Raw genomic sequence first — 12,427 nt, 5'->3', positions numbered from 1 at the left:
TATAAATTCACCAGAGTGTAAAGCAAAGACAGGCCTTGTATATAACAGTGTTGTGTGTTAAAGCGTTGCATCGTGCAGAGAGGAAACTCACCGTTCAGCTGGTGTTGCTTTCTCAAAGACCTCTGAGCTCAAATAAAGCCACTGAGTTGGAGGTGTACTGGGTAATATAGGGCAACAGTATGTTACCCATGAAATGCATCATAACTGGAGTACAGGGTGTGGTGATGAAGGGGGCCAGCGAAGGATGGAGTACTGATACAGGGTGGCTGAGGGAGAAAGGGGGGGCTGATAGAAAAGAGACACAAAAAGAGGGGGAGATCTCATCATTTGCCCAGTCCAACCCCAAGAGAGCCAGTCTAATTAAAGGTCTATAAATAAGTGGGTGACTTTCCTGGAGCACACTTCAAACATGCACCAGTTCTCTGCTGGGCTTCTTGCAGCGAGGGAGCGAACGGCAAATGGGCAAAGAGAGAGCAGCTAACTCCCAGACTGACCACAGGACTTCACAGTTTTCAGGTCAAAGCTGTAGTCCTCAGATGTATTTCAGTACGCCTGTCACACTGCCGTCTTTCTGTCATATATTCATTTCCTGACATGCAAAGACGTCCAGCTTGTACCTCATGCTCCGGCATCGCCTTTCCGGGTAACCGATACTGTAGGACATGCAATTTGATCTCCGGCGAAGTCGGCCTGTCATGGATTTTTTTGGCGGCATGAGCGTCGCGACTTTGATCCATCATACCTACAGCACATATAAGGCTCCGGGAAAATAGAGCTAGTTCTTTTACGTGAAAGGAAAGTTATGTTAATTAACCTGGCCCTTGTAGAAAAGCAATACTGAATAATAAATCAACCTTAATGCGTATGCTGCAAGCTAAATATTTAGCTTACGAGCTAAACATTTAGCACCTACGGAAGCCCGTTTCCGCCACTCTGATAAAAAAAACAAAAAAAGGAAACAAATCATAATTATGACTTACTGTAGCTATATGAGATACTCTCTCATAAGTCACTATTACCAGAGAGCTAACTCCTAAGTCATTCTAATGAGATTATATCTCATTATTATGGGATACAATCTCATAATAATGAGATAGCCAAGTAATAATTATGAGATTTTCTTTTTTTTAGCAGAGTGGCAGAAATGGGCTTCCATAAGCTACAAATTTAATATTTAGTAAGCAACCTAAATAATTATCTCCAAAATATTTAGTTAGAAAGCTAGCCGTGTTAGCTAACCATGTTCAAGCTAAATTTATAGCGCCAAATTTGCTAGCAAGCTAAATATTTAGCTCCAAAGCAAAATTTTCATAAATGGACGAATAACTTTGTGAAGGTATGACTTTGAAAAATTAACCACCATTTTATTTCTCTTATGACCAGTTAAATAACCCAAATTATGAAGTAGGTTAAATCATCTCAAAGGTTGCATTGTGCCTTGAAAAAAAAAACAAGTCCAAATGAGACTTTCAGTCCAGAAATGGTTACAAAGACATTTCTTAGACTCATGGACGCCATCAAAGCACAGTGAGAGCCATTACCCACTAATGGAGAGGGCATGAAAGTAGTGAATCTTCCCAGGACTGGCTGGGCTATAAAAATGAGCACATTAACAACTCATCCAGAACCACAGCTAAAGTACTGCAGTCCTTGCTGCGATAGTCAAGGTCAGGGTTCATGAACCAACAATAAGGAAGAGACTGGGCAAAGATGGCATCCATGGGAGAGTTGTGAGGACAAAACCACTGATGGCCATAAAGAACATGAAGAGCTTTCTCACGTTAGTCAAAAACAGCTTGATGTCCACAAGACATTTTGCAGAGTATTGAGTTGATTGATGGGACAAAGGAGGACAAGGAGTGTGTCCCATTTAACTTGACACGAAACCGACATCATGAACTCTGTTTCCAAAGCAAAATCCTGAGGGAGAATGTCTAGCCATCAGTTTGTAACCTTGAGCAAAAAAACAAGGAAATCTGAAAAGGCAAATAACCATTAAAACATAACTATAATATCGACACTAAAGAACATTCATTCACCTCGGCATGCTGAATGCTTGAAGTGCTTTGCAACCAATTCTCTGATCAATTTCAACGATATGTTTGAACTGATTAACAGAGCACTGGACTTTCTTACCCGTTGATCTTTTGCTCTTCAAGTATGGGGGGGGGGAAATTAAAATGACACCATGATGTTACTGCATAACCAACCTACTATACTGGCAAAGTAGAACACATGCCTGAAACAAAAAAGTGGCACAACGTACCAAACACAGGGGGGAAAAAATACTGCATGTTTAGACTCAAGAGAGGCAGATTTTCAGACAGCTCAACATATGTGGTAGAATAAGAGTGACAACAGCTTTACAGCACTGGATTTATCCAGTTTCTGCAGTGCAGCAGGCCACACCTGGGTTTCATTAAACAAGATCTCAATTCTGATTTTCAAACTTATGGAAAGATGAAACACTGACGAAGGCAATGACTCCTTTATAAGTTTTACCCCATGTGTGCAGAGCGTGCATATTGGGGTCAGCAGAAATGAATATCGTTAACTGTTTGAAAACAAGAAGAGGCTGATATGTGTAGCAAGTGTAGCCTCTGCTGGCTGCCTTGAATCAGCGCCACCCATATCAGATCAGTTTCCATTTTCTTAGAAATTCCCTGTTATGTGTTCTGAGGAGAGATTACTGTAAGGTGGTTGAGGGCATCTGAAATTAGCGTTGGATTTAAAACCGGGCGACTCAGAGCAGAGATCGTTTTTGCAAAAGCTTCAATCCGCCCATATTTTCTTTAGAATTGGCTTTAAATAGGTCAAACTATCTGGTGGTTACAATTTGTTGCATGTGTTTTGGATTGTTCCCCTACTTTAGAGGTCAGGTTTGAAAATGAACATTAATACATAACAATTATAAAACAATGAAAACAAACTGGTATAAAAATATTTACTGCTCGGTTCACTAAAAACATCAAGCTTTTGGCTCCGAATGATCTCTCGACATTTTGTGCTGAATAAAATGTAAAGCTAGATTTGAAAAACAACCACTGATAGCAAAATATTCAGAGAATGACAGAGAAGGCTACAAAAATACAATTTATTTAATTTAATGTAAAAGAAAAAAATGAAATAAGAGATTTTCACTATGATGTGATCACTTTTTTTTGTTTTGTTTTTTAAAATATTTGTGTCCCTTAAAATTGTGCAAGATTTGTGTGCAAGTTTACCATGGAACTTAGAAGAATTGAGATTTCTAAATATAATTTTCATATTAGAATTACATTCTGAATCATAAATACTGCCATTTTGTTTATTTAAACCAGTCTAAATGTAATGTTGTTGTGTGTTTGAGAGAGCAATGCAGCTTTAATGTTGGGAAAACAAACAAACAAAAACAAAAACACAAAAATTTGTTGCAAAATCCACAAACATTTTAAATAAAACTACATAAATGATCAAACTCTCAATACAAGTATAAAAATAACTTAGTCAACATACGTATTTCATTTGAGAAATTTCCTTTTGAGATAAACAAAGTATTTTAAAATTGCACTGCTTTCATTTCATAGGGTAGTAGAATAAACTCCCCTATAAGATATATGGACAGCCAAATATCCTCTACTGCTGCCACCTACTGGTGTGTCTGTGCTTTACAGTTTCACCATAAACTGAAACATATTTTATTTGACATCAAATCACTGTGTCTTTGTTTCACTCCCACTACACGTGTAGTCTAATTACAGATAATCCTCACTTCCCTCAACAGACGGCAGCGTTAGCTAACACTTGACTCCTTCAACGTAGCTCAACTCAAAGGCTTTTAATGCTTGTTAGTTTTCATAAGTGAGAACGTTTTAATATAGTGTTCATCAACTGTGCAGCTGTTAAAGCTACCCTGTTGCTGTGACTGAGCAGTTTGTGAAAAACACCCATGTGAGCGCTTATTTTCCATCGTATTAAAAATAGAAAAAGAGTTGATGTTTGGATTGTAACCCAGGGAGATTCATTCGGATTTTTCAGCCATGTTTAAACATCCGAATGCAGCTGTGAGGTCACGGGGAATGGAACCGGGCTCGGTGAAGTCACAGCTCCAAGACAGAGCAGACTGTAATACAGAGAGGCGAACATCAGTCAAGAGTAGGACAGTTCGGTACACTGTAGACAAACGCAAACCAGAGAAACAAAATGGAGGAAGCTTACATTGTCGTTGATGAAGAGGCTCCCGCCACTGTGTAAGTGCCCAGTGAAACCGTATGCTTGTTTTTTTTCAACTGAATGATGATCAACTTGCATGCATTCTGGTGTTCTATGCAGAGAAATCAAAGACCTTGGTAAACGATATGATCTGGCTTTAAAACAACACAGACTGACAAAGGAGCTCTATGAAAAACTAGTGGATCAAGGCCAAATAACAGAGGAGCTGATGGGAGAACTGGAGCAAGAAAATCAAAACCTGACCAACAAAATCAAAGAGTAAGCAAGAGTAAACTCAATAAAACTTTTTGTTTGGTTGGTTTTCACAGAAACCATGACATTAAAATGACACAAGAAATCTAGTTTCTATAATGAGCATGATGTTTCTCTTAAAGAACCGTTTATTGTTTTCAGGTTAAAAGAACAGACAGAAAATGAGAAGATATCAATAGAGAAGAATAAAGAACTGATGCGCCAGAAAGATTTAGAAGAGAAAAAAGTTCAGATTAGAGAAATGGTAAGTGATTAACCTTAAATGTGTAAATTACAGTCCTGGCAGACACCAGATTTAATGCCGGTTGTTTGACTTTGTTCTACGCAGGAAGATTATCTGGAGAAGATGAAGGAGGAAAACCAACAGCTGGCTGTTGAGGTACGGGAAGATTTCTCACAAACAAAGTGTTTAGAGAAACTGACATCTTGGTAAATGCTAACGCAGCATTAAAGACTGCAGGGAAACCCCCAACAATGTTCATATAAACATGTAACCAGGGCTGACCCAAGGTCAGTCCACGGCTCCCCTACTCGGCTCCTCTAGACTAGCCAGCAGCAATTAGCGAACACCTGGTGGAACTGTGTTGATCTCATTATACTCCGTGCAACACTGGAAAAAGAATTATTAAAGGGTTAATAGAGGAGTGATGTCATGACTCCCTGAAGGCGGAGTTTCAGATAAAGCAGGAGATTTTAAAGAGGCAGAGGCCCGATTTTAAGGCGCTAAATTTGTTTAACTGCTTTTAAATATAGTATTTTATAGCTGAAGGTAACAGATACGTGATTGTGCTACAAAATGGCACTGAGTGCCCAGATAATAATAATACTGCCACTTTAACAATAGTCATGCAGGAAAGATTATTTTGTGCACTTTTACCAACTCAATTAATTTAAAACTTACATTTTAAGCCATTTAAAACGATTCATCTATGCGGAAACTGTCAAATTAAATTTAACAGTATTCTCATTCTCAAACAACAAATATAAAAATGTTAGATCTATTATCTGTGTCAAATTTAACTTTTTGCTGTTTCAACTCATTTTCATTTTGCGCCACGGCCGACCAAACGCATTAATAAAACGACCTATAAAACTGTTCAAATATTATTGCTTTCTCTGTAGTCAATAAGCACTTGTTAAAATGAAATAACGCTCAACATATTTTCACATTGATTTCATTTGGCATTATGCAAATCAGAGTTGATTGGGTAAAATACGTAAACAGCTCTTATCTTGAAGTTCTAGGCAACATAAATAATCATGGCAGCGCCAAATTTGGCCCCTAAACAGTGGCCTCAGAAATATATATATATATATGTGTGTGTGTGTGTGTGTGTGTGTGTGTGTGTGTGTGTGTGTGTGTGTGTGTGCGCGTGTGCGTGTGTGTGTGTGTGTGTATATATATATACACACACACATACAAGCACCTTTGTCTGGCTCTGCCGATGTGAAGTTATTTCCATCCTCTTCTGAAACGCTCTCACTCTGATCTGCTTCAGCTTGAAGAGCTTTCAAAGAACCATCAGGAGGAAACAGCTGAGAATATAATCAAGGTAAACTTTTACTTCATTTCAATTCATGTTTCATATATTATTTTGCCTCTTGGATGGGTCACTTTTGTCCTTCGTTTCACTGAATAATAAAGGAAAACCAGAAGATCCTGGCAGCCCTGCATAACAAAGACACCCAAATAGAGAGAGTAAGAATACGGCAATGAATGATTCTAGTTATGAAAAGTTAATTGGCTTCGCTTTTAACATGACTTAATAAAAACATTCATCTGAATGTCTCTCCATCAGCTGTCTGAGATGGAGGGTGACAAGAAAAAGAAGATAGAAAGATATGCCGGCGTCATTGAGGTATCTATGATAATTACAATTTTGCGACAGAATCTTTAAATGCTAGATCCGATCATCCCTGTGATGTTTTGACGTTTAATCTTTCTGCAGGAACTCAGAGATGAAATTCACCTCCTGGAGAAAAATCTGAAAGACATTCAGGAGGAACAGATCCTGTGAGTACCGACTCGTCAACTCGTAGTGGTAGAACCGGAGAATGAGTTTCTAAAGCTTTGCATTCGACAATCAGCCGAGTTCGTCTCGTCTTCCATCCTGTTTTTCTTTGGTTTTTACAGAACGGTGGTGAAATACGAACCAGGCACAGAGGTCCTACATTCAGTGGTAAAGGTAATACACGACTACAAATCTACATCTACCAAGAAAATCCCTCCTTACTGAGATTATTTGTCTCGAATGGCCATTTAAAATCATAACCATGTTTCACACTATAACTATAAAAACTTCTTTTTAGTGGGTTGCTATAATTCCTTCTTGTACTTTAGTACTGCAAGTGATCACTGCCTGTAAATATTTATTTACCTGAGAATTAGAACATTTGTAATTAGATTTGTAGAGACGTTACAGCTTTGCATCAGTGTAAGTCAATTTTAAAAAATTTAAAATTGACAAAGCTCTTAGTCTTAATCTGGAATTTTGGGGATAATTTGATTTTTTAAAAAGAGTTCCACTTCATAATTTCTCTTTGGTTTCCCACATCACAATTTGACTAACATTTTAGCAATTATTGAACCTCTGGAGATTGTCATCATCCTCTTCATGGCTGTCTTTGAGAATTCAAAGTATGACAATCACACACAAAACCCTGAAGATGACAGTGTCACTGCTATTTGGCCTGTAACTCACTTTCAGTGTTTTAAAGTAGACCTGATGGATGTCCACATGTCAAAGCACTGACACCGCTAACATGTGAAGCCAATGCTCCAATCTGCTGTTGTCTTTGCAGGAAGAAGATTACTACAAGGATGACTTGATTTCTGTAACCTCAAGAGAATGGTACTTATATCCCTCAATACAGACAAAAAAAAAACCAAATCTAATTAAAATGACTCATTTTAATATATATATTTTTAGTCCGTTCAGCTGGCCGGAGTATGGTGCTAGGATCCTGCAGAGAGGAGTCAAGGCAGCAGGATACATCATTCTCTTTTTCATCTTTTTTGTAGTCATTTTGTTATTCCTGGCGTCTAGCTGCAGAGTTTCTGATTCGAACTGCAACTTGTGGATGGTAGCATTTGAGTTTCTGGAGCCCTACGGAGAACTGAACTATATTGTTACCCCTGTTTTTTGATCCACATACATGGTATAAGCCATGGGAATGGACAAAAAAAGAAATGGGTTAAAATAAAACCGTAATAAAAATTACAGTTTCAGTTGTCTTAGTGCTTTATTTGGTGGTAGAAGATTGATGCACACAAAGAATGTGAGATACACATTCCAGGATTCATACCATTAAATGCTGTTAGAAAGACCACTGAGTAGCTCTGGGTGCGGGAAAATAATTTAACAAGAACAGGGTTCAGTTAAATATTAAAGAAAAATGTAAACCCACAGAGGAATGCACAAATACGTCATAAAATGTTTAGGTTTGAGTGTGGTAAAAGTTGTTACAAAAAAAATAAATAAAAAATGGATAGACATGCACAACCAGAATAGCAAAACTCATTAGGTTGTGGTGTTTGGTGTACAAGATATACACAAAAGTCAAATTTAAACATACAAGAACTAACTAGGAAAAGCCATTTTGGTTTTTATACTGTGGTAAAACATTTAGCAAAAACTCCGTTTTAAAACACATGAATTACATGTGTAATTAATGTAATGAAACCGTTCTGTGGTTACGCTTGTGAAAAAATATTTAGCCTGAAATCTGTTTTAAAACACACATGAACATCCACACAGGAGACAAACTACTCTGTTGCAATGCTTAATATTTACCCAAAAGTCAAACTCATGATTTCAGGAAGCTTTTCAACCCACATGTTAAAACAACCACTAAACACAATGACTGAAAATAAGGACATTTCCAATATACAAGATGGTAAATGTGCAAAACCAGAGTTTTCAGAGGGCCAAGATTCAGCAAAGACTGTAAAGGAGACCAAATTAGACTTTGGCAAATTCACTGGTGGATTTCTCAACAGAGCAGAGAGGATTTCTTACCAATTGTTGGCAGGGTTGTCCCTTTGGGAAAGGAGGCCAAGTTCTCATGGTGATGTGTCTGGAGTGTTTGGGAGGAAGGTAAGCGACGGTGTCCGAGCTCACATGCCAGGAAAAAATATATATTTCAGCCGAATTGGGAAGATCCAACTTGAAGACACAGCCGGAGAAAGGTTAAAGAGAATACTTGACACCGGGAAACAAGCAGGTGATTCTTGAAACTACCGGCACCTTTAAATCGTTTAGCGGCAAATGATTTTTTTTTTTTTTTAATGGGAGTTGGCAAGAAACACCTACTGGTACTCCATACCAGTAGGTGGAGTATGGAGTATTCCCTACTGGCAGTAATACCAGTAGGTGTATTACTGCCACCTACTGGAATGGAGCATGGATCAGGATGGTAAATTTATACTAGACAGATTTATAAATACAAAACAAAACAAATTCACCATTAATTTTATCTTCTTAAGGTACCTCAAGAAATGAAAAAGACTTAGAAATAAAGACTTTGTCCAACAGTTCATGTAAATGACAAACCTGTTTAGTTCTCTCAGATGAATAATTGGTGCAGAACAATAAAACATGTTCCACTGTCTCCTCTTGAAGACAAGTCACATTTTTCTGTAGGATGTTTTCCTCATTTATATATAAAGTATTAATTACACCTGCATGACAAAAATATATTCTGGATGTAGTTTCCATCTTTAATTTGCCTTTTTTTTTGTGATGCCAACTTTCCTTTGGCATGCTATAAAGTCACCTGCCCTTTTTTTTCTTCTCCACACTGTTTCTGTCATCTTCCCTTGACCTGTTTAATTACTGAGTTGCAATCAAGGCACCAAATGATCCTTCTTATAAACGGGCATCACTCCTGATGGGGGAATGGGCTCTTTGCACCTGCCGCGCTGACGCCACAACCGCATGCGCAAATGCGGCTCTTTTTTCCGCTTTGAGTTACCATGACAGCTAGAAAAGACCAAGTCTTATTTCAGACGCAAATAAAACAATACTATGAACATTGTTGTCTTCCTAATATAATGGGCTTTTAAGTTTTCATGGATTTCCAAGCGATCCTGAATTAAGAAGAGGGTGGCTTGTAAATATTCGTCGCTACCAGTTAAAGCTAACGCCGCACAGCAAAGTTTACAGCCTTCACTTCACTCCGGATCAACTTCTTCAGCCTAAAGCAGAAGGTAAAGGAGCCTCCTGTGTTATTTCCATGGAATCACTTCTGTATTCAGCCTGAAAGAGTTTATGGGAACGAGAGAGCAGACCAGAGCCAGACAGCCTAGCAACTGATCCGCCTGTACACACTGCTGTAAACACCGTCCTGCTTCACAAGAAGCATGCAAAACTAATAAAGCGAAATAACACGGAGACCTTAAGGAACACGGCCATATTTTTCTAAAAGCAACAACTTTGAACCTGAACAGTCAGCTGAACTAGAACTCTGACACCAGAGCTGCTCTACTGTTAAGATATGGGCTTGTTGTTCCTCAGGCTTCAGAAGCAAAAAGCCTGAACCGTAAAATCCCCCGTTACTTGGTCTCTGACACTAACAACAATAAACGCACGTAATATACTTAAACATAAGGTAAAAACATTGTCCGTTAGAATGGATGAAAAATGTTTAGATACTTAAATAGCACATTTTTACAAGAAAAATGTCTAGCATAAGCTAAAGCTAATGTTAGCCACAAAGTTTAAAGAAAGTAAAACTCACCTTCGTATCTGTGTATAACGAGGCGAACATCTTAAAACCTTTCTCCAGCTTACTTGTCGGGGCTTCGGATCGATGTACATCATTAATTGTTACCTTGGACAAGCCCTGCAAATACCCAGTGTAAAGAGCCTTTTTCAATAGATCGGAAACGATTGAGCCGCTTTTCCCCGAACGCGGAAGCTGAGGTGAAAAGAGCCTGCTCTTCTTTTTCTCCTTCTTCTTTTATCCTTATTGGCAGTTGGCAAACAACAAAATTAGAGCATTACCGCCCCCAGCTGGTATGGAGTGCAGACCAGAACATCACTCAGGGATTATGTTCTATGACTGTGTTGATTTAAGACAATGAAATACTTCTAAATAAACTAACGAAATTTAGAGTTGTTTTCATTTAGTTGGATAAAAAAAAAATCTGCACGATAAGAGATGCCCGATGATTGCACATGTGCTTTTAGAGAAAGGCAAACAATCACTTTTACTTTCCTCAACATTCATATTTTTGAGGTTTATTACATTTTTAGGCTGATTAACTAAAAGCACTGTAGTTGGTGATTAATAAAAACAATCCTCAAAAATAAAGCTTGAATAATAATTGTGTGAATAGTGTCATACTATATAAACTTTTTCTAGTGAGATTCTTAAACACCCTCACTTTTCCCACAGTTTGCTCAAAAGTCTGGTCTCTCTTGCACTTACTGTGTTTGGCCCCTCCTCCCTTCTTCTGCTTTTTCTTGAAACCTGACACTGGTTTGTCCCTCCTTAAGTGCCTCCTGCTTTGTGGGCTTTGTCTGATGTTCAGCTTGTGCTGTGGATACCACACAGATGTTACTTATTTGATGCTCTTAAAAAAACTTGACTTATGTTACAGCCTTAATTCAAATTGTATTAACATTCATTCTCAAAATTGTACACACAAATATCCCATTATGACAATGTGGTTTTCCTTTCTTTCTTTTTTTTTCTAATTTATTAAAAATAGAAAACAATAGACATCAAATTTACAGATTTGATGTCTATTGTTTACCAATTGCCAGTGGTGTGATTGGTCCAGGCTTCCAGCTTTTTCTAAAAACATGAAAGAGTAACGCTTAGCCTGGAGGGGAGGGGGGGGGAAATAAAGCTTGGCGGGCCGCCAGGCTTATAATACACTGGGGAAAACCCTGTCATTTTGTTGTTGCTGAAATACTGTTATAATAACAAAATAGTAAACCTACATCTATTCATTATCTAAACATGTTCATTCCTGCAGGATCGTGAGGGGAGCTGGTGCCTGTCTCCAGCGGTCATCGGGCAAAAGGCCGGGTTGCCATTCCACCTCAGGGCTACTAACGAACAGTAGCAATGAAATAATAACAACAGTGATAATAAATAGCTACTCAAGATTGGGGTCACAAATAACCAGTGTGGTAAAAGTTATTAATATCTTTAAAAGACAACATTATATTATCTTGTATGCTTAATTCTAAATTCTCCTTGAAGACATAAAACAAATTGCGTTCACGATTTTTACTGACCAGAATGAGGTAAAACCTCAAAGCAACCTTTGATGCAGTTTTAGACAGCAGAGGATCACTAACTCAGAAGCTCTGGGAGAGAAATGGGATCTTTGTTTTTTTTATAAAAATCAGACTAGTAACACTTTATTTGACTGTGTGTGCATAAGGCTGACATGACACTGTCATAAAGATGAAGGAGTCTATCAGTGTCTGTGATTGTTGTCATGAAGTGTCATTCAGTAAATAATGACACTTTTCATACAAAGTTGCTCTGAAAGTTGCACTGAAAGTAAATTAATAGCGCCAATTTTGTATTAAAGTGCCATTATTTACAGAATCATGCAAAGCTGGCACTTTCAATGGACTTTTAATACAACTTTTAGATCAACTTTGCTTTAAAAGTGTAATTTACCAAATGACACGTCATCACAACAGGTGTAGACATTCATAAAGACTCCTTCGTGGTCATGACAGATGTTATGTCATGTTTAGGGCAGCGTCATGCCAGTCTTATGCACACCCTGCCAAATAAAGTGTTACCATTTATTTATAAATGCTACAAAAGCACCACTAGTTGTTTTGTGCTGCTTTTAGTTGTCCTGAATAAATGTTGGTATTATCTGTACAGTGATCCAAAGAGCTGTGGTGTTAGGCTCATAAGCCCTACAAGCCAAAAAAGATGAGTTGCAGAAGCTTCTCTAAGGAGAAATTCAGAGAACTGCCAGTAAAAA

General features: G+C 38.0%; 2 protein-coding genes across 5 annotated transcripts in view; one reads left to right on the top strand and one right to left on the bottom strand.

Moving 5' to 3' along the window:
• LOC116728189 (vacuole membrane protein 1) overlaps window positions 1–223 on the bottom strand; it is a 75,579-nt gene extending 75,356 nt beyond the window's left edge. The window contains exon 1 of one of the 3 annotated variants that reach the window (XM_032576081.1): window positions 92–223. The gene's annotated coding sequence lies outside the window, so the exon portion shown is untranslated. The remainder of the gene's footprint in view (window positions 1–91) is intronic. The other 2 variants (XM_032576079.1, XM_032576080.1) reach the window with 2 other exon arrangements.
• Window positions 224–3,429: 3,206 nt separating this feature from the next.
• On the top strand, window positions 3,430–7,683 carry LOC116728067 (kinesin heavy chain-like). Of its 2 annotated transcripts, XM_032575838.1 has the most exons (11): window positions 3,434–4,229; window positions 4,312–4,470; window positions 4,606–4,708; window positions 4,793–4,843; window positions 5,964–6,017; window positions 6,110–6,163; window positions 6,264–6,323; window positions 6,414–6,478; window positions 6,599–6,650; window positions 7,267–7,316; window positions 7,395–7,683. In XM_032575838.1, the coding sequence occupies exons 1-11, from the start codon at window positions 4,183–4,185 to the stop codon at window positions 7,609–7,611; spliced, it is 912 nt and encodes a 303-aa protein (XP_032431729.1). In that variant the 5' UTR covers window positions 3,434–4,182; the 3' UTR covers window positions 7,612–7,683. The 2 variants fall into 2 exon arrangements, with proteins under 2 accessions (XP_032431728.1, XP_032431729.1); XM_032575837.1 differs by having other exon boundaries at window positions 3,430–4,229; window positions 7,267–7,683.
• Window positions 7,684–12,427: the final 4,744 nt, after the last annotated feature.

The sequence above is a fragment of the Xiphophorus hellerii genome, chromosome 11 (assembly GCF_003331165.1).
Source record: "Xiphophorus hellerii strain 12219 chromosome 11, Xiphophorus_hellerii-4.1, whole genome shotgun sequence".
Classification (NCBI taxonomy): domain Eukaryota; kingdom Metazoa; phylum Chordata; class Actinopteri; order Cyprinodontiformes; family Poeciliidae; genus Xiphophorus; species Xiphophorus hellerii.
Note: the sequence above shows the minus strand (reverse complement) of the source record. Positions and strands in the feature narration are given on the sequence as shown.